At 39.8% G+C, this 22,597-nt stretch overlaps 1 protein-coding gene across 2 annotated transcripts in view; it reads right to left on the bottom strand.

Annotated features, from left to right (window-relative positions):
- Positions 1 to 22,597, bottom strand: part of PLA2R1 (phospholipase A2 receptor 1) — a 126,995-nt gene that overhangs the window by 85,506 nt on the left and 18,892 nt on the right. For both annotated transcript variants that reach the window (XM_081582807.1, XM_081582808.1), the window contains exons 3-4: positions 18,816 to 18,989; positions 3,786 to 3,959 (exon numbers count right to left, since the gene is read on the bottom strand). In XM_081582807.1, coding sequence (XP_081438933.1) covers positions 3,786 to 3,959; positions 18,816 to 18,989 — 348 coding nt within the window. The remainder of the gene's footprint in view (positions 1 to 3,785; positions 3,960 to 18,815; positions 18,990 to 22,597) is intronic.

The raw sequence follows: 22,597 nt of genomic DNA, 5'->3' as shown, positions 1-22,597 counted from the left end.
TCCTTCTTTTGCCATGTGTGTCTGGTGGCCTCAGTCTGGAGGCTCAGGACTCTAGTATGCTGAGGCCACCTCAGGCCCTGAACAAGAGGAATAGGAAGAAATGCTATTAAATCTGTATAATGGGTATATGTGCATGCAGACATAATTTTTCCACTTCTCATAATTTTTGCACTCTTGAAACATTTCACAGTTAAAAAATTGAACAATTTAGGGGACCTTTTTTGTTTTTTAGGAATCTGGCAAGGGAGAGGAAAGCAGATTAAGTATTATTAGTGTCGGGAGGCAAGTCTTCAAATTTAAGGTATGCTGAAGCAAGCAGGGAGATGGCTCCCCAATTAAGGAGTGGGAGCTGTCTGGCTAAGAGGAGAGCATCATCCCAGGGACCAGGGTACCCAGAGCAATCAGCAGCAGGTAGGGCCATGAGCTGTGCAAATGCTTCTTCAGCTGGAGGTGGGAGAATGTCTCCTGGCAGGCCGACCCTGTGGCCTCTGCTCCTAACTACTGTGCCACAGCTCCTCCTTTTTAATTCAATGCCATTTTTTTCATAAATGCTACATAAAAACATGTGCATTGACATGCTTGTGTGGAAAAATATGGTTATCAAAATTATAGAATTAGAAGAAAATTTTATTTGATTTTTTTCTTCCTGTGTACGTGAACTTTAAAAATTATTCTAGAATGAACATGTGCTACTTGTGCTATAAAATTTGGGGTAAAAAACTAGTGTCAGAGGCTTTAGTGAAAGTAACTAATTTTGAAACACTTTTAAATGTTGCCTTTTAATCTTTTCATCTATAAAGGAGGGCATTGATCCCTTATGATTCATCTGCTTCAGAACTCAATTTCTTCTGAGCCAGATGCAGGGGCCCTGCCTGAGACTGAGACCCTGACAGAGAAGAGTTATAAATAGGGTGACTGTTCCAGGTTGCCTGGAAAATTCATGGCTTATGCTGGTAGTTCCAGAATAAGTATTAATGGCAGCCCTTTTTACTCTTGAAAGGGTCTCAGTTGGAATGATCAATTGCATGGTCACCCAGGTTGCAAAGATTAGCATATTCACATCACAAGGCTGCAGAGCCTTCTGTGATAGGGCATCTCAATACAACAGTGGAAAAGTAGAACCTAAACCTTTAAGGAAAGAGAAAAAGGTGTTCCATAATTTGGAGATCCCCTAAATCACTGAACAGCATAACAGTCATGGGCCCTGCCCTTCCAAGATTCTGTGGCATAAATATGAGTCTCTTCTTAATGTCTATTTGGTTAGTCCTTCCAATAGCTTTGTTGTTGTTGTTGTTTAGTTGCTAAGTCATGTCTGACTCTTTGCTACCCTGTGGACAATAGCCAGCCAGGCTCCTTTGTTCATGGGATTTCCCAGGCAAAAATACTGGAGTGGGTTGCCATTTCCTTCTCCAAGGGATCTTCCCAACTCAGGGATTAAACCTGAGTCTCGTGCTTTGCAGGTAGATTCTTTACCACTGAGCCACCTGGGAAGACCACCATTTGATTAAATCATCTATCTGGTGTCATCATAAAAGGAGGGAAAATGGAAGATGAATTGATAAGATGGAGAAATTTCCACATTTCATATTGGGGCAAGTGCCAAGTGATGCTTTCAAGTAACTTATTTAAAATATTTAAGTATTAATTATTCTTATCTTAGAGTTACTTTGAATAACCTCTCTGTTTTAACAATACATAGAAAATCATTGTGTAATTTATAAGCTGTGTTTAAAAGTACAAAAATCATCTATTTAGCTTTACAAGTAAATAGGCTCACAGTTCTATAATAATAAATTCAAATTTAAATTTCTTTGGCTATTTCTTGGCATTTGTGGCAGCTTGGATAATTCCTTGTAACACAGCTAATGTTCATCAGCAATTAACGAGAAACAGTAGACTATTCTCATCATTAAAAAATACCTTAGTCAAAACAAGCTTCCATCTTTATGAAAAGACTTCTGTTTTCCCAAACAATCTCCAAAATCTAATCATAAAATTGTGGTATTTAAATCAAAGTCTCTGACATATCTTATGTATTTCATCTTTATTCAAGTTTGATGAGTAAGTCCAAACCCTTTTATTAGATATTCCAGCAATTAAAATAGATAACAATTATAATTCATAGATAGTGCACAAAGTTTTCTATGAATACCATTAAAGGCTAATATTGATATTGGAAATGGGTGTTTTCCTGCAATATGACTCACTCAAGTTGAGTTTCAATGATAATTTCCCACTTTTGTATGTCTGTGGGGAAAGCGGCTGATATATACTGTTCACATATCTGTTACAATTCTTCTGGAAGGTATTAACGACTTTCAAAAGCCTTAAAATGTGCTTCCCCTTCCACCAGTGAAGTCAGTACTGCAAACTTACAGAGAAATAATTGGGGATCTATACACAAAGGTATGTGCATGGAGGGTTTTCAATAGTGATAAAGAAATAAAAACAAAGAATTTTATCCACCTATCCCTATCTAATATTGGAGATTAGCTAAATATATTATCACTAACCTGTATCACTATGTAACCACTGAAACTTATAATGTAGATCTTTATTTCTAGATATGGACAGATGTTCATTATATACGTTAATTACATAAGCATTTGCGCCCATAGTTGCTGTTAAGTGGTCAATACACAGTTTTGTTTGTTATGTGTGCCAGACACTTTTCTAAAATTTTACCTGCACTATAACATGTATTCCACACTGCCAAAAAAATAGGCATTGTTATTATTTTCATTTGATGGAGGGGAGAAGTTGAGGCACAGAGAGGTTAAGTTATTTCTTTAGCCCTGCTAGTAAGTGATGGAGGTGGGATTCAAACCACACAGGTGGCTCTTTGATCCCTGCTCCTAACCTCTGCACAACTAGCTCATGTTTTTATTCAATATCAGTTTTCACAGATACTGTGGATCTATGCATACACGCATTTATGTGAGTTTTTTGCGGAAAAAAAAAAACATGGCTATCTTTGGATTGTGGAACTATGAAAGATTTTTCTTTTGTTTTTCTTTCTGTATACTTGAACTTTTAAAATTACCCTAGAATAATTTTATTATTGTTATTCTAAAATAAATATGTGCGAGGTAATTTGAAAAAAAGTCAGAAACTTTTAATGAAAGTGGCTAATTTTGTGACACTTTCAAATGTTTCCAAAAAAATTGAAATTGCTCTATGTAAATATCTACAAACATTTAATCTATAAAAGAGAAGTAAGAAGAGAGTTTAGGTGAGAGGTAAAAAAACAAGACCCAGCTCATTAGCACTCTTTTGACAGTTTATGTTATTATTTTATAGTGTTAGTTAACACATGTGTACTTTTGCTTTTCCAATCAAATTTTAAGTTCTTTGGCATCCACCAGAAAGCCTACTACATACTGCACATAGTGACAGACAGCTAAGATTTTGTTTAATTAGTAAACAGCTTATATTTATTAGTGGAAACAGAATGGCTAAGATCTCCACCAAAGGAGGAATTCGGACTTAACTTCAGAAGTCTCCCATATTCACTTGTTAGAGCAGCAGATTCTCCTAGGTCCCTTGATGTGACCTCAACTTGTCTTTTCCAAGGTGGAGAAAACAAGAGGGACATGGCCAGGTGTCAAATGGAATGGCCCAGGGTTCAGGTTAAAATTCTGGGTGTGATTTTGGACCATGTTAATAAAAGAATATTTTCCAAGGGAATTTTTTTTTCCATAAGACATCTTGGCATACATGGACATAACTGTAAACAGCATCATTTTAATTGTACCAACATCATTGTGCATTATACACCTACTTACTCCTTACAAAATTTTCTTCAGTCTCATCTGCAATACTTAATAAAGCACCTCCTTGCATCTGGCATGAAGAATGAGCCTCGCTCCAGGACAGGGAGGAAAGCAGGTTGAATTGGTAGCAAATGCGTGAATGGAGATCCTTCTCCCAGACCGCATCACAGCCCACCTCTGTGGATGCTGAAAACAAAATCCATTAGAACATTATAACCTTATTTTATCTATACAGTGATATACTTCTGAGATTAATTTGAATGACATGATTCCAACTTGTAATTCCTAAAACTTCAGTGCTCTTATCTATTCTTGATTAGGTCTTTATGACAAAAGTCTGTATTGTTTTCCCATTGGCACTTTATGGTAAAACTTGTTCAAGATTTAAAGGAAATTCAAGAAATTATCAATAAAGAAGCTCTGACCCTTTCTGGGAAAATGATAGTAGCCATTTTTAAGAGAAGTAAATATAAGTGAAGTATTTGTGAAAATAACATCTGAATTCTTTAAAAAGCAGACAGAACTTTATACTGAAAACTGTATGAATTGAAATATTTATTTAAGATAGATGCAAATGCTGTTTCCGAAGGCTTTTCCCTGCAAATACCAAAACACTAGACAGACAAAAAAAAAGGATAAAGTAGAAATAAGAGTTTCTAATGAACAGAAGTTTCCAAATAAACACTGAGGACAGGAACACTGATATTTAGTTTAAGAAAGTTCTTTCACTGTAAATCAACTTTGGTTGTTGTTCACAAGTGGTGTCCGAATCTTTGTGACACCGTGGACTGCCAGGCTCCTCTGTTCTCCACTAATAATTCAATTTTAAAAAAATGTTTTTACAATTCTTTCAACCAAAAGGAGGAGAAACAAAATCCACTTGCAAAACATTGGCCAAGTGTTGAGTAGTTTGCTTAAAAGTAAATTTAATAAAGTATGAAAAATGGATCTTAAATCTGAAGTTTCTTAAAATGACAGAAAATGAAAGCAAAAGTATTTTTGATGAAATTTTAAATCAAACTCCAAGGTGAACCTAAGCAGTCATAGTAATTACCTGAAATCAAACTCAGCCAAAAAATTTCAGAATGTAGACAGTGTGACCTGTGCAACAGCAAGAGTGTAACTTATGGTCAGGCTATCTGCTAAAATCTAGAACAATCTTTCCCAAAGTGCAATCCACAGAGTATTACAATTTCAAGAGCTCTCCAAGAGAAGCTGGGATGTAGTGCATATGTAACCTCCTCAGGGCAATTCATGATGTACACTAGCATATTAAAGGCTCTGAGAAGTTCTCTAGCAAAAAAAAGGCTCACTTTTAATTCACTATATTTCAAACTTATTTGACAATATGAACTCTTTTTTGTTTGCTTTCTTTTTGACACAATGCTTAGTTAGATGGCTATCTTGGGAATGCAGAAGTTTGTTTTCATGTCTGGTTGCAAAGTACCTTCCCCAGTACTGAGTTAATTAATGAGAAGTTATTAAACATAAATATATTAAATCTGAGATTGTCTACCGAGTTCCCTGACCAAGACATGTATTTATAGAAGGATCCAAGATTGAAGGAGGGCAGAAGACAAGTCTATATCACCAAAGAAAATGTGTAGGAAAGGAGGAGAAGGGAAGGAGGATGCTTCTAGTAATCATCTTGCTCTGATGTTTGAAATTTCCAGTCTGAGTCCTTAGAGACCATTTCCTATTAAAAAGCTATGCCATCTGTGAGATGGACAACATGCTAAGCATTATCAGACTTCATTTTAGCCCTATTCATCCCATGTGAGAGCTGAGTCCATGAGACAGGAGCAGGGGGGTGCTTCATTGTGCATAAAAATCATTTAGCAGGCTTCTGAAAAAAACGCCGATTCCTGGTTCTTGTTCTCAGAGATTCTGAATTGGTAGGTCTGGGGTGGGATTCAGAAACCTGACTTTCTGGTCCACGTTCTAATGCAGATAGTCCACAATGCAAATACTGGGAAACACAGGCTTGAAAGAAAACATTTGAAGCACTTCCTAAGAAGAGCAGGTACAAATAGCCCCTGGCTACTAGAAGATGATAGGAGGTCAGGAGAGGAGACTGGAGAGAATGTTAAAGGAGAGATCTGGGTACAGGATACCTGCCTCTTGTTTCCTGCCTTGGGGAAAGATTCGATAATGAGTCCTAACTATAAGCCTCCAGGATAAGCTACGTCAGGATAAGAAAAGGCCTGGATGACACTTCAGTCGATCTTGTTCCCATTTTTGCCAAGAATTGGCAAGGAAAGGTCCTGCCTTTCAACAGCACATGGATTGAGCTGCATAAACACAGCCTTTTGCAAAAACCTGAATTCTGTACATCAAAGCCTGAATTCGATATATTAAACAGTTAAGATAAAAGGCTTGCAGGTGATCCTGTCTGTGCTACAAATTGCACAGCTCAGTTTTGTTAGTTTTCCTTGGCCTGGTTTTATCTGTGCTAATTCTTAAGGTTAATCAAAAGGAATGTCTCAAATGTTTGCAACAGATGCCCCTAATCTTCTAACAAGTCAGTCCATTTGTCATTGAAATTTGGTTTCAACTAAATATAAGAATGTATACTTCTATTCAGTCAGTCCTCTCTTTGCTCCTCTGGATGGCTTGCATATCACTCCACGGATCTTATCTGAGGATCTTATGGTAACAAATGGAACGAAAGTGCCACCCTGGGCCTGGGCACTGTGACATGCTCTTCTGATGTCCCTTCAGGACCAAGCTTTATTTCCCCAGCTGCCAGCAGACACCTCTCCTTCATGATTGCCTTGGCTGACGAGGCTCATTGCCCAATGTCCCTCTCCCTTCTCAAGAGCAGCTTGCAAACCATGATGGTCACCACAGAGCTATAAGACCCCTCTTCTCACCCCACCCAGGGCCAAATACAGCTTGAGAACTCCTTGTGGGTCAATGTGGGGGTCACCAGTCCTGCATCACAGTCCTGAGCAACCCTGCTTTCTTCCTTTCCTTTCCATATGTATCGAGCCCGAGACTACTCCCCAAGAGACCTCCTGCAGGTTCATCTTGGCCTCTAAGACTACTCCCCGGAACCCCTCCTGCCAGAGGTTCCCATCTTGGCATGAGACATCTGCATGTGTTTACTCTTAATCCTCTTGCTTTCTTCATAACTAATTTTTATTTTCAAGCCACTGAGAAAACAAGACTGAAGGCTGGTACTCTTACTTTTTCTCAAAGAATTCTAATGTAAACCATCATATTTCTTTGCATCTTTGGTTGTCTTTATATCATCTCTTCTGTCACTAAATTATGAGCTCCTTGAAAGAAACAACTACGTCATATATATCTTTGTATCTCCTATTATTTGAAGAAAGATTGCCAAAAGTCTTTTGCAAGATGCTATAAATAGGTGATTTTTGTTTCCCCTTTCAAAACACACCTCTCTTCTAATGAACTGAAGTATATTCAAGTCAACACTGATTTTATTATAGATTATGACTGAGATACAGCTATTTCTCCTTCTCTGTTAGTATGGGTTTTTTGTCTTCCCTCCGGATACAGCTTTGTCATTGTCCCAGGTGTACTTTCTTGCCACTTTAAAAAATGGTTGAAACAACAACAACAACAAAAATGGTTGAATTCTTACAAAGCAAACAAACAAAAAACCACATACTATTAGAGCAACTCCAAGCTACAAAGTTACTATTTTCTCTCTCTTTGGTCTTTCATATACTCAGCACATAGTTACTGAATATCTGTTCCCTGCAAACTGTGATGTTAGTAAATCTGTAAAAGGGATACCAAACCAAGTCAGGACATCCTGCTCCCAGTGTCTTATATGCTTCTTGGTAGCCCTGATCACAGTTGAGATTAAATGATGAATTATGTGATTGCTTATTGATTGTATGTTTTTCCTGATAAAATTAAGTATCAGGAAAGCAGGTACCATGTTCCATCTTTTTCATGTTATTCCCCATCAGTGCCTAAATATAGTTGGGTAAGGAGACTATGATATCAAAGGAAGATGAGGAGCGGTGGCCACAAAAGAAAGAAGAAACTCGTAGGCATGGGCCCCAGAAACCCAAGGAAAGAGATCATGTCAGTTTTGTTACTTATTGTCGAATCTTGGAGTACAATGAGGACTGAGTCATTCGTGACTTTCTGGAGCCTGTTTCAGCAGATTAACCCAGTCATTTGCCTGCTCTGTGCCTGCACCCAACTGATGAGCACTGCCAAGAAAAGTCATCTGATTGATTCATTGTCAGCCACCCCTGATACTTCCTGGAAACTTGACCAGCTTTCTCTAGTAAGCTTGCTCTCCCGGCAGCCACTGTGTTCATTTCACACTTTCCTGTTATCCAAACTTCTCATGCCTTCTTCCCCTCTTCCAAGTTCACAGCTCTGGACTGGATACTCCTCATATTCCCCATCACTTAATCCATCAACCTTCTTGGACCTGTACTATGCGCTCTTTCTTCTCTCCTACAGAGAAGCTGTTTTTACATCCATCTATGATCTGGACCCTATTTCCTTCTGCCTTCTGAGAGACCATGTTTATTTCACCAATTGTTTCACTTTCCTGCATCTTCAACCTCTTTCTCTTTGATCATTTCCAGATGCACTCAAAGATGACTTAGTGTCTCTCACCCTTAAAAAATAAGAAATAAAAAAACTCCTTCCCTTGGCTTCTCCATCCCAGTTTCTGCCTTTTCTCTACCCCTGTTAATCACATAGTTTCATACATACACTGTCTCCAATTTCTCATCTGCCATTTACTCTTTAAAAAAAAATAGTTTTGCTGAGATACAATTAACATGCCACATAACATGCCATTTAAAGTATATAGTTCAATGGTTTTTAGTATATTCAAAGCATTGTGCAGCCATCACCACAATCAAGTTTAGAACGTTTTTGTAGAAACCCAGTATCCATTAGCAATCACTCCCCACTTTTCCCTCAGTCCTCACCCCTACTCCCAGCCTGAGACAACCACTAAACTAGTTTCTGTCTCTATAGATTGGCTTATTCTGAAAATTTCACATAAATGGAATTATACTGTGTGGTCTTTTTGTGACTGGGTTCTTAGCATAATGTGTCCAAGGGTCATCCATGTTGTAGCATGTATCAGTACTTCATTTCCTTATATAGCCCAATAATATCCCATTGTATGGGTATACTATGTGTTATTAATGTATTCATCAGTAGACAGACATTGGGTTGTTTCTATTTTTTGGCTATTATAAATAATGTTGTTATAAGCATTTTTGTGTAAGTTTTTGTGTGGGCATGTGTTTTCATTTCTCCTGGATAATTAGCTAGGAGAATTGCAGGTCATATGGTAACCCAATATTTACCCTTTTAAGGAACTGACAGACTGTTTTCCAAAGCAGCTGTATCCTTTTACAATCCTTCCAGCAGTGTATGAGAGTTCCAGTTTCTCTATATCCTTATCAGCACTTGTTATTTTAGTTTGCCTTTTCGATTATAGCCATCCTGTGAGATGTAAAGTGGTATCTCATTGTGGTTTTTGTTTTAATTTCCCTAATGGCTCATGATACCGAGTGCTTTTCATTGGTTATTGGCCATTTGTCAATCTTTTTTATTTTGAGAAATGTCTTTCAGACATTTTACACATTTTTAAATTGGGACTTTTGTCTTTTTATTGAGTTATAAGCTTTCTTTATATATTCTAGATATAGGTCCCTTATTCGATATCTGATTTGCAAATATTTTATCCTATTTTGTGGGTTGTCGTTTCACGTTCTTGATTGTGTCCTTTGAAACACAGAATTTGTAATTTTGACGAAGCTCAATTTATCTATTTTTTTCTTTTGTTGCTTTCACTTTGATGTCATATCCAAGAATTCATGAAACTTTACCCCTATGTATTCTTCTAAGAAGAATGGGTTTGAGTGAGCTGCAGGAATTGGTGATGGACAGGGAAGCCTGGCGTGCTGCAGTCCATGGGGTCGCAAAGAGTCAGACATAACTGAACTGACTGACTGATTCTTCTAACAGTTTTATAGTCTTATCTCTTCCATATAAGTTTTCAAAATCTATCTTGAGTTAATTTTTTATGTGGTGATAGACAGAAGTTCAGTTTTGTTCTTTTGAATGTGAATATCCAGTTTCCCTGTACCATTTTTTGAAAAGACTATTCTTTCCCTATTGAATTGTCCTGGCATCCTTGTCAGAAATCAATTAATCATAAGTGTGAGTTTCTCAGTTTTATTCCATTTTGACAATTGTCTTGATTGTCTTGATTAGTGTTGCTTTCCATAAGTTTTGAAATTGAGAAATCTAAGTTCTCCAACTTTTTTCTTCTTTTTCATTATTATTTTGGCTCTTCTGGGTCCTTTGAATTTCCATATGAATTTTAGGAAGAACCTGTCAATTTCTGCAAAGGAGTCAGCTAGGATTTGATAGAGATTGCTATAGTAGTGCCATCCTACCAATAAAAAGCCTTCTGATCACATGAACAGATCACATGTCTTTCCATTTATTTAATTTTCTTTAATTTCCTTCAATGTTTTGTAGTTTTTAGATGTAAGTTTTTCATGTCATTTGTTAATTTTTTCCTAAGTATTTTATTCTTTTGGATGTTTCAATAAATAGACTTCTCTTTTTTTGATTTGTTTTCTTAATCTAGTTTATGGATTGTTCATTGCTACTATATAAAAGTGCAATCGATTTTTGTATATGGATCTTGTATCCTGTGAATGAGTTTATTAGTTATAGTAGTTTTCTAGTGGATTATTTAGAATTTTATATATCTAAGATCATGACATCTGAAAAGAGAGATAGTTTTACATCTCCCTTTCCAATCTGGAACAGGGACCATGCTTTGAGAAACACTGAGATAAAGTTGGAGAAGATTGGATGGGAGGCTCCAGAGTCCAGGTGGGGAGATTTGCCCTAGGTAGGAGAAGGACCACTATTGCTTGGGAGGGAGAAGATAGAGATGGATCCAAACCACAGTAGGCTTAAAGAGCAGGCCTGTGAGCAGGAAGTTGTCAAAGCTTCCCCTCTGAGAGGGTCCTATTTTCTTTGAAGTCAGCTCTTAAGAGTTTGGAAGGAGAATGTAGGGCAAGGTTAGAAAGTCAGGGGAGAAGAAAGGTTTATATGGCCCTGTGGGGAGTGAGAGAGAAGCTTGAGAAGAGAGATATAACAATACTGCTGACGAAACAGAGATTGGCAGTCATACATCTAAATTGGTACCAATCTGCTCTATCATTCAAATTACTGATAAAAACTGTATCAGGTGAATGAGGTTCCAGAGCAATGAGCCCACCAGGCTCCTCTGTCCATGGGATTTTCCAGGCAAGAATACTGGAGTGGGTTGCCATTTCATCTTCCAGGGGATCTTCCCAACCCAGGGATCAAACTTGTGTCTCCTGTGTCTCCTGCACTGCAGGCAAATTCTTTAATGCTGAGCCACTGGGGAAGCCTTCACCCAAAGGTTCAGTTCAGTTCAGTCACTCAGTCGTGTCTGACTCTTTGCGACCCCATGAATCATAGCATGCCAGACCTCCCTGTCCATCACCAACTCCTGGAGTTTACACACACCCATGTCCATCGAGTCGGTGATGCCATCCAACCATCTCATCCTCTGTCATCCCCTTCTCCTCCTGCCCCCAATCCTTCCCAGCATTAGGGTCTTTTCCAATGAGTCAACTCTTCGCATGAGGTGGCCAAAGTATTGGAGTTTCAGCTTCAACATCAGTCCTTCCAATGAACACCCAGGACTGATCTCCTTTAGGATGGACTGGTTGGATCTCCTTGCAGTCCAAGGGACTCTCAAGAGTCTTCTCCAACACCACAGTTCAAAAGTATCAATTCTTTGGCCCTCAGCTTTCTTCACTGTCCAACTCTTACATCCATACATGACCACTGGAAAAACCATAGCCTTGACTAGATGGACCCAAAGGTTGGTATCCTAAAAATACCTCAAACTAACTAAGCCTGACTCTCCAGCTGTGCAAGACGTACAACCAGGACAGACATAGTATGACTCAGAATCACCTCTAAATAAAACCAGAGAGATTCCTTTATGTCATCCTTGTTCCTGAAGATCTATAGCAACAGAAGTTTTATCACATCCCTCCCTGCTAGTGTGTTTTAGTATGTGTTTATTAGGACTAAATTTACACTGTGTTCACTTACAATCAACTTTTTAAAAATAAAGGCATCATTCTACATTGAGATAGTAAAAAATTTCTGAATAAGAAAGATGAGATACAGAAGTATGAATCTTTGCTTTAATCTCTCTGTCCTGTCCACTTCCTGACTCCATGGAAAAAGCAATCGGCATGCTCAGATTCCAGTCTCTGGCACATCATTTTGAGTTATGTTGGCCACCAGGAACCAAAAGTAAAAGAAAAGAAGAAAATGGGAACTGTAATTTAGCACTGTACAAATAAACATTCTCTCTGCTGGTTTTGTAAAGGGCAAGAGAGTTGGAATCTGGCAGGCTGTCAAGTGGAGGATGCTTCTGAACTGTAGGAAGCTAAACAAATAGATAGTCCAGGGATCTAAAAGCCCTGGGCACCACTAAACCCAGGCTTCCACCTGGGAAACCATAATTGGCTAAAAGTGACAGAGGATGGTGACAGTGCTCTTTGAAGAATCTCAAGGAGAATATCGCTTAAAAAATAGTATTAGGGCTATGTGAAATACATGTTACTTTTATTAATATTTGTTTATTTACTTTCCTAAAAAATTTTATTGTAAGATGTTTGAGTTACAATATTGTGCTGGTTTCTGCCATACATCAACATAGATCAGTCATATGTATACATATATCCCCTTCCTCTTGAGCCTTCTTCCCATTAACAGAGAGAGTAGCATGGAAACAGATACACTAACATATCTAAAATAGATAGCCAGTGGGAATTTGCTGTATGACTCAGGGAACTCAAACCAGGGCTCTGTTTATTTACTTTTAATAATGACATCTATTGGAGATGTAAACGGAAAGAGAAGATGATGTAAAAAATGTGACATCAGACTCAAGGATCTAAGGAGTGTAGGGATTACATGTACATATTCCTCCACACAGACATTCAGATTCAGATAGAGAAGGCTAATGATCTGACAGTTAATAAATAATGAAATACTTTCATGCTGATTGGTGAAGAGCTGCTCTCCTGAGTTCATCAAGTGCCTCTTGCTGCCTCAGCATCCCCTCACATTACAGCAGATAAGGGGCTAATACCAGTAGTGGGTGTCCAGGACTCCAAGCCTCCACATTAAGGTCTCCACTTGAATTGGCCAATAGCTCATACCAAATTGGTTGCTAAATGTCTTAATATCACCCCTGTATGTAGATGTTATGTGGAATTACTTGCATGTTATGAATTGTCTAATGAAGAATTATCAGCCACAGGATCACCTGGGCCATTTGTCAAAAATGCAAATGCTCATTGCACCTCCGGGACTGGACAAGGATCTACATTTTAAACTATATGATTCTAGAGTGTCCTATCAAATGTAGCCTGCATTTCCAGGCATGGAGCAAATCTGTCTGTCCTGTATTCCATCTGGGCCAAGTTCTTTGGAGAGAGGGATCTAAGTCCTAAAACTATGCTTAATTTAGTGCTGGTGACAAAGACGATAAAGAGGAAGGATCATTCATTCAGAAGCACATGTTGAAAGGATATTAGACCTCATGGTGACATGATGATGGTGGTGGTAATCCTGGTGAGTACCAGGTACAATGATTAGTGGCTTAGAAGCATTATCTAATCAAACTGATCACATGGACCACAGCCTTATCTAACTCAGTGAAACTGTGAGCCATGCCACGTAAGGCCACCAAAATGGACAGGTCATGGTGGAGAGTTCTGACAAAACGTAGTCCACTGGAGAAGGAAATGGCAAACCACTTCAGTATTATTGCCTTGAGAACACCATGAACAGTTATGAAAAGGCAAAAAGATAGGAAACTGAAAGATGAACTCCCCAGGTTGGTAGGTGCCCAATATGCTACTGGAGAACAGTGGAGAAATAACTCCAGAAAGAATGAAGAGATGGAGCCAAAGCAAAAACAACACCCAGCTGTGGATGTGACTGGTGATGGAAGTAAAGTCTGATGCTGTAAAGAACAATATTGCATAGAAACCTGGAATGTTAGGTGCATCAGTTCAGTTCAGTTGCTCAGTTGTGTCCGACGCTTTGTGACCCCATGAACTGCGGCATGCCAGGCCTCCCTGTCTATCACCGATTCCCGGAGTTTACCTAAACTCATGTCCATTGAGTCTGTGATGCCATCCAACCATCTCATCTTCTGTTGTCCCCTTCTTCTCCCGTCTTCAATCCTTCCCAGCATCAGGGTCTTTTCAAATGAGTCAGCTCTTCGCATCAGGTGGCCAAAGTATTGGAGTTTCAGCTTCAACATCAATCCTTCCAACGAACACTCAGGACTGATCTCCCTTAGAATGGACTGGATGGATCTCCTTTCAGTCCAAGGGACTCTCAAGAGTCTTCTCCAACACCAGGAATCAAGGTAAATTGGAAGTGGTCAAACAGGAGATGGCAAGAGTAAACGCTGACATGTTAGGAATCAGTGAACTAAAAATGGACTGCAATGGGTGAATTTAACTCAGATGACCATTGTATCTACTACTGTGGGAAAGAATCCCTTAGAAGAAATGGAGTAGCCCTCATAGTCAACAAGAGTCCGAAATGCAGTACTTGGATGCAATCTCAAAAACGATGAATGATCTCTTCATTTCCAAGGCAAACCATTCAATATCACAGTAATCCAAGTCTATGCCCCAACTAGTAATGCTGAAGAAGCTGAAGTTGAATGGTTCTATGAAGACCTACAAGACCTTCTGGAACTAACACACAAAAAAGATGTCCTTTTCATTATAGGGGACTGGAATGCAAAAGTACAAAGTCAAGAAATACCTGGAGTAACAGGGAAATTTGGCCTTGGGGTACAAAATGAAGCAGGGCAAAAGCTAACAGAGTTTTGCCAAGAGAACACACTGGTCATAGCAAGCACTCTCTTCCAAAAACATAAGAAAAGACTGTACATGGATATCACCAGATGATCAATACCAAAATCAGATTGATTATATTCTTTGCAGCCAAAGAGGGAGAAGCTATATACAGTCAGCAAAAACAAGACTGGGAGCTGACTGTGGCTCAGATCATGAACTCCTTATTGCAAAATTCAGACTTAAATTTAAGAAAGTAGGGAAAACCACTAGACCATTAAGATATGACCTAAATCAAATTCCTTATGATTATACAGTGTAAGTGACAAATAGATTCAAGGGATTATATCTGATAAACAGAGTGCCTGAAGAACTATGGACGGAGGTTCGTGACACTGTACAGGAGATCATCCCCAAGAAAAAGAAATTCAAAAAGGAAAAATGGTTGTCTGAGGAGGCCTTACAAATAGCTGAGAAAAGAAGAGAAACTAAAGGCAAAGGAGAAAAGGAAAGATATACCCATTTGAATGCAGAGTTCCAAAGAATAGCAAGGAGAGATAAGAAAGCCTTCCTCAGTGATCAATGCAAAGAAATAGAGGAAAACAATAGAATGGGAAAGACTAGAAATCTCTTCAAGAAAATTAGAGATACCAAGGGAATATTTCATGCAAAGAGGGGCTCGATAAAGGACAGAAATGGTATGGACCTAACAGAAGCAGAAGATATTAAGAAGAAGGGGCAATAATACACAAAAGAACTGTACAAAAAAGACCTTCATGACCCAGATAACCATGATGGTGTGATCACTCACCTAGAGCCAGACATTCTGGAATGTGAAGTCAAGTGGGCCTTAGAAAGCATCACTACAAACAAAGCTAGTGGAGGTGGTGGAATTCCAGTTGAGCTATTTCAAATCCTAAAAGATGATGCTGTTAAAGTGCAGCACTCAATATGACAGCAAATTTGGAAAACTCAGTAGTGGCCACAGGACTGGAAAAGGTCAGTTTTCATTCCAATCCCAAAGAAAAGCAATGCCAAAGAATGTTCAAAATACCGCTCAGTTGCACTCATCTCACACACTAGCAAAGTAATGCTCAAAATTCTCCAAGCCAGGCTTCAACAGTACATGAACTGAGAACTTCCAGATGTTCAAGCTGGATTTAGAAAAGGCAGAGGAACCAGAGATCAAATTGTCAACATTCGTTGAATCATCGAAATAGCAAGAGTTCCAGAAAAACATCTACTTCTGCTTTATTAACTAAACCAAAGCCTTTGACTTTGTGGATCACAATGAACTGTGGAAAATTCTTCAAGAGATGGGAATACCAGACCACCTTGCCTGCCTCCAGAGAAATCTGTATGCAGGTCAAGAAGCAACAGAACTGGACACAGAACAACATATTGGTTCTAAATCAAGAAAGGAGTATGTCAAGGCTGTATATTGTCACCCTGCTTATTTATATGCAGAGAACATCATGCAAAATGCTGGGCTGGATGAAGCACAAGCTGGAATCAAGGTTGCCAGCAGAAGTATCAATAACCTCAGATATGCACATGACACCACCCTTATGGCAGAAAGTGAAGTAGAACTAAAGAGCTTCTTGATGAAAGAGGAGAGTGAAAAAGTTGGCTTAAAACTCAACATTCAGGAAACTAAGATATTGGCATCCAGTCTCATCACTTCATGGCAAATAGATGGGGAAACAGTGGAAACAGTGACAGATTTTATTTTTGGGGGCTCCCAAATCACTGCAGATGGTGACTTCAGCCATGAAATTAAAAGATGCTTGCTCTTTGGAAGAAAAGCTATGACCAACCTAGACAGCATACTAAAAAGCAGAGACATTACTTTGCCGACACAGGTCTGTCTAGTCAAAGCTATGGTTTTTCCAGTAGTCATGTATGGATTTGAGAGTTGAACTATAAAGAAAGCTGAGCACCGAAGAATTGATGGTTTTGAACTGTGGTGTAGGACTCTTGAGAGTCCCTTGGACTGCAAGGAGATCCAACCAGTCAATCCTAAAGGAAATCAGTCCTGAATATTCATTGGAAGGACTGATGCTGAAGCTGAAACTCCAATACCTTGGCCACCTGATTTGAAGAACCAACTCATTAGAACAAACCCTGATGCTGGGAAAGATTGCAGGTGGGAGGAGAAGGGGACAACAGAGAATGAGATGGTTGGATGGCATCACTGACTTGATGGACATGAGTTTGAGTATACTCTCGGAGTTGGTGATGGACAGGGAAGCCTGGTGTGCTGCAGTCCATGGAGTCACAAAGAGTCGGACACAACTGAGTGACCAGGTACCATAAGTGGCTTAGACGCATCATCAAATTGGATCTTCTTATTAAACCTAATAGGTTTTTATTATCTCCATTTTTATGATGAGGAAACTGAGACTCAGTATCTCCTTGTTGGGAGAAAGCAAGGCTACAACCTTGGTCTTTCTGATTTCAAAGTCTACTTTCTTTCTTATTCGCTAAGCTATAATGGCTCTTAAGTTAGAAAACAGTTCTACAGGCAACTTATTAACCAGACTGTTTGGAGTTAATTTCTTCAATTTCTTTTTGTTTTAATTTCTTTCTGGCATTTTGTTAACTTTGTGGAGGGAAAGTAGGCATGGAAGACAAAGAGATTGTAAAAGCTAGAGTCCCTGCCTCGCAGAGACCAGTTCAGTTGCTCAGTTGTGTCCTACTCTTTGCAACCCCATAAATCACAGCACGCCAGGCCTCCCTGTCCATCACCAACTCCCAGAGTCTACCCAAACCCATGTCCATCGAGTCGGTGATGCCATCCAGCCATCTCATCCTCTGTCATCCCCTTCTCCTCCTGCCCCCAATCCTTCCCAGCATTAGGGTCTTTTCCAATGAGTCAACTCTTCGCATGAGGTGGCCAAAGTATTGGAGTTTCAGCTTCAACATCAGTCCTTCCAATGAACACCCAGGACTGATCTCCTTTAGGATGGACTGGTTGGATCTCCTTGCAGTCCAAGGGACTCTCAAGAGTCTTCTCCAACACCACAGTTCAAAAGCATCAATTCTTCGGCGCTCAGCTTTCTTCACCGTCCCAAGGTGAAGGAAATTAAATATAGAGAGTAGAAGAGGGCTTCCCTGGTGGCTTGGTGGTAAAGAATCTGCCTGCCAATGCAGGATACACAGGTTTGATCCCTGGTCCAGGAAGATTCCACATACCACTGCACCACAACTACTTAGTCTGAGCTCTAGAACTTGGGACCCACAACTATTGATCCTATGTGCTGCAATTACTAAAGACCATGTGCCCTAGAGCTGGTGCTCTGTAACAAGAGAAGCCACTGCAATGAAAAGCCCACACCACAGCTAGAGAGTAGCCTCTGCTTGCTGCAACTAGAGAAAAGTCCTTGCAGCAACGAAGGCTCAGCAGAGCCAAAAATAAATAAATAAGAAAGAAACTAGAAGATATATATATACATTCCCCAGTACTTAAGAACCATTGGCAACTTTTAAGCTAAATGAAAATACAATAAAATAATAAAGTGACAAAATATTTAGAACATTGAAGCTATTACTGGACCTTGAAAATCAGGTTAAGCAGAGAAAAAGCTTTTAAAGTTATAGCTAGAAACTGAGTAATAAGGAAAGGGAATCAAGACAACTCACTGTTGAGAAATACTGGGAGGGCAACTGTGATTTTAAAAAGATCATCAAGGGCCAGCTGATGCTTGGACTTGACAATGAGCAGGACAAGCAGTCAGGACATGGATAGGTGAAGGAGCTCATAAGAAGGAGTGGACTGGAAGGATAACAAAACTTTATATGCATTCAGTTTTGTTTTGAAGTATCCTGCCTGGAAGCTGGGATTAATGAGATCACAGAGTATTAAAATTTGATTCCAGTTAAAGCATATTTATGCACTGAACTTAGTGAGAAACGACTAATTAATATCTTTGAACTTAGGGGGAAAAAAATCAATATACATCGGAATTGTCTTTTCAAGGCAAAAACAAACAAAATCAAAATCTGGTTAAATGGATTCAGCAAGCTTATTCAGACTTCAGTAGATCAATCTCAGTGCTTTTCTTTGGATATAATAACTTTCTAATCATCCTTGATTCATTCGTGACATATAGGGAAGACTAGATTTTATTCTTACTAGGATCTGGGCAAAATCCCCACTTCTCGTCTCTTTCGTATCGGCTGGTAGTGGCACACCACAGTAAGTTGTCTTCCCGCCCTTCCCGGGTGCATTCGTGATGCCACTGCTGATTGTACTGGAAGGGAAACATACACGGAGTCCCGTGGGCATTCCCTTTGATTGTGTACAAATCTAAGAGAAAAAAGAGCACAAAGTCAAATAAGTAGTATGGCAACTTTATCTTTGGAAACTGTCATAGTGCGAATGCATTTTTCATTGACCGAAAATCTACACTGGGCAAGGCCCTCACTTTACCATGGATAACCCTTAAGACCTCAATGTCTAGTGTATGGAAAAGTACAAGGCTGAGTGCTGTGTTCAGGGAAATGCTGATAAGTGGTTTGTTTCGTATGTTTATCTCCTTGTTTGTTTACTATGGTGCACTGCCTCAGTGTTTCTGTGGTGGCTCAGATGGTAAAGAATCGTCCTGTAATGCAGGAGACCTGGGTTTCATCCATTGGTCAGGAAGATCACTTCTGAAGAAGGAAATAGCAACCCACTCCAGTATCTTTGCCTGGAGAATCCCATGGACAGAGGAGTCTGGCGGGTTAAAATCCATGGGGTTGCAAAGAGTCAGACATGACTGATTGACCAACACTGCTTCAGTAGCATACATATTTGTGAATGGATAAGAAGAAAAAAATTATTTGTTATTATTATTTGTATTTAAGTAAGTTGCTTTTTATTATTGTCTTTAGTTTCAGGTATATAGCTTCAGCTCTTTTTCCAGTATAGGCTATTATAAGATACTGAATATAGTTGAAGATTTCACTTTAAAATATCTTCCAATCCCCAAGTATATCAGTCAGCAGCAACTGAATCTTGAGTTTCATAAGTATTTATAATTTATTCACTCAACAGATATCTGTTGAGCAGTTCATGTGTTCAGCACTGGGTATTATGACATAATAGTGACCAAATAAGTAAATTTCCCTTCCATATGGAGCATCTGTTTGAGTGGGGAGAAAAAAAAAGAGAAAGCAAATATACAGATAAACTTGTAATTTCAAGTAGTGATAAGTAACCATGAAGAAAAATAAAATAGGATAAGAACAGAATGACTGGGTGTATATGGTGTATGTGGTGGGGGTGTGGTTTAGTCACTAAGTCATGTTCGACTCTTTGCAACCCCATGGACTGTAGACTGCCAGGCTCCTCTGTCCATGGAATTCTCCAGGCAAGAATACAGGAGTGGGTTGCCATTCCCTTCTCCAAGTAGGGGTTGAAGGGGCACTATTTTTGATTAAATGGTCAGTGAAGGCCTCTCTGAAAAAGAATTTGGGAAAGTGAGGTTCAGGCCTGTAGACAAGAGTTGTTTTGGCAGAAGGAACAGCAGGAATGTGGTAACTGCATCAATAACCACGTGGGGTCAACAGGGAAGCCCAATGGGCAGGGAACCAGGGAGGCAGGCTCACTGGAGTGTCGGCTCACAGAGGGCCAGCTCTGCCATGACGTGGACTTCAGCTTTGACTCTGAAGGTAGTGGGCAGTCCTCAGAGGGTATTGAATGGGAAATCACATGATGAGATTTCCATTTTTAAAGACACACATGGTGCAGTGTGGCAAACAGATTGTACACAGAGAGAGAGCAAAGTGGATGCCCGGCTATTGGCCCCCAGAGAGGGGGTCTAGGAGAGAGATGGGCATGCTGAGCGGCCTGCTTTCTCAGAGTGTTCCAATCATTGCTCATCCTTGGCAGGAGGCAACAAGTTTTCATGAATCAACTGGGACTTTCTATAGTGAAGGGGATTAGTGTGTGTCTGCTTAGTTGCTTTAGTCATGTCCAACTCTTTGCGACTCAAAGACTGTAGCCCTCCAGGGTCCTCTGTCCATGGGAGTCTCCAGCCAAGAATACTGGAGTAGGTTGCTATGCCACTCTCCAGGGGATCTTCCTGACCCAGGGATTCAACTCACATCTCTTATCTCCCCTGCATTGGCAGGCAGGTTCTTTCTTTTTTTTGGCATTTGACCTGTTTCCCTTTATTTTTATTTTTTTAATATTTCTTTTCTTAAAATTTAATTTATTTATTCTAATTGGAGGCTAATTACTTTACAATATTGTGGTGGTTTCTGCCATATATTGACATGAATCAGCCGTGGGTGTACATGTGTTCCTCATCCTGAACCCATCCCATCCTTCAGGGTTGTCCCAATGCACCGGCTTTGAGTGCCTTGTTTCATGCATCCAACTTGGGCTGGTGATCTATTTCACTTATGGTAATATTCATGTTTCAATGCTATTCTCTCCAATCATCCCACCCTTGCCTTCTCCCAGAGTCCAAAAGTCTGTTCTTTATTTATATCTGTGTCTCTTTTGTTGTCTCGCATACAGGGTCGTCATTACCATCTTTCTAAATTTCATATAGATGAGTTAATATACTGTACTGGTGTTTTTCTTTCTGACTTACTTCACTCTGTATAATAGGCTCCAGTTTCATCCACCTCATTAGAACTGATTCAAAGGAGGTTCTTTACCATGAGAAGGGGATCAGGGCCACCGTCAATTAAGTCAGTGGGTCCTGGAGTGAAAGGGCTGATTGTAGAGATTCCCACCCTCTCTCACAACTGGGAGGGGTGGGGGTGGGTGACGGGGGGATACAGTTTGGGGTGTGGTGCTAGCCTGAGCTCACCTCATATCACCAGCCCTAGAGGTTTGAGCTGTTTGGAAACTGCTGCTATTCCAGGACACATCCTCTTGTCTCCATCCTCTGCCTTCTACCTAGTCTTCCCCTGCATGCATTGTGAGTGTGGGTATATGGCTGAAATGTTCACATGAAACAAAAAGCCAAATTCTTCCTTAGAACTGGAGATTATTCAGAGGGCTGGTTTGCAGCACTTGCTTTATTTTAGGGAGTCCTGAAAATGGCTTACTCCTGTCTCTGTGTCTCTTTACTCATTTCTTGTAGGTACAGGAGGAAATCTTGCTTTAGATTTTAGGAGCTCCTTTCTCTGCTTCCTACAGTTTTTAGAAATCGAAGCTCTTATTGAGATATTATTCTACAGAGTACCAGAAGGGCAGGGACCATTCCTGTCTTGCCGGCCTTTGTAAATCAGATGCCAGCCCAGAAACAGTCCATGTTCCGTAAATGTGTGGTGACCAGTGAATGGATGGATGAGTGACTGAAGAGAGCTACACAACAAACCTGAGAAGCAGGTTTGAAGTTTCAGAATTTCAGAACTAAGCTGCTTTCTTTGTCTCTTTTTCTTTGTCTGTTTTAAAATTCCAGATACCACAGAACTATGGAAAATGAAAACACCTCCACTTACCTGCCACCAAAACCATGCTTTCCTACTCCCTTGTTTGTTGTTGATGTTGTTTAGTCACTCAGTGGTGTCTAACACTTTGTGATTCCATGGACTGTAGTGTGCCAGGCTCCTCTGTCCATGGGATTTCCAGGCAAGAATACTGGAGTGGGTTGCCATTTCCTTCTCCAGAGGATCTTCCCAACCCAGGGATCAAACCTTTGTCTCTTGCATCTCCTGTGTTAACATGTGGATTCTTTACCACTGAGCCACCCAGGAAACCCCTCCCACTCCCTGACACACAACAAATAACATCTGACAACAGTCTGCCTTTAATGCCTTGTAACATACCCACCACACAGATGCCAGCCTGGTCTTAGGAGACACTGAGGTGCCCTGCAGACATGCTTCATACATGGAACTGACTTTCTACAATAAAAGAAATGTTGGCCTGAGAGGCTCTTATTATATTTATCCTGACAAGTCTTTTAACTTCAA

Source organism: Giraffa tippelskirchi, chromosome 3 (assembly GCF_054371585.1).
Source record: "Giraffa tippelskirchi isolate mGirTip1 chromosome 3, T2T-mGirTip1v1.2.pri, whole genome shotgun sequence".
Classification (NCBI taxonomy): Eukaryota; Metazoa; Chordata; class Mammalia; order Artiodactyla; family Giraffidae; genus Giraffa; species Giraffa tippelskirchi.
Note: the sequence above shows the minus strand (reverse complement) of the source record. Positions and strands in the feature narration are given on the sequence as shown.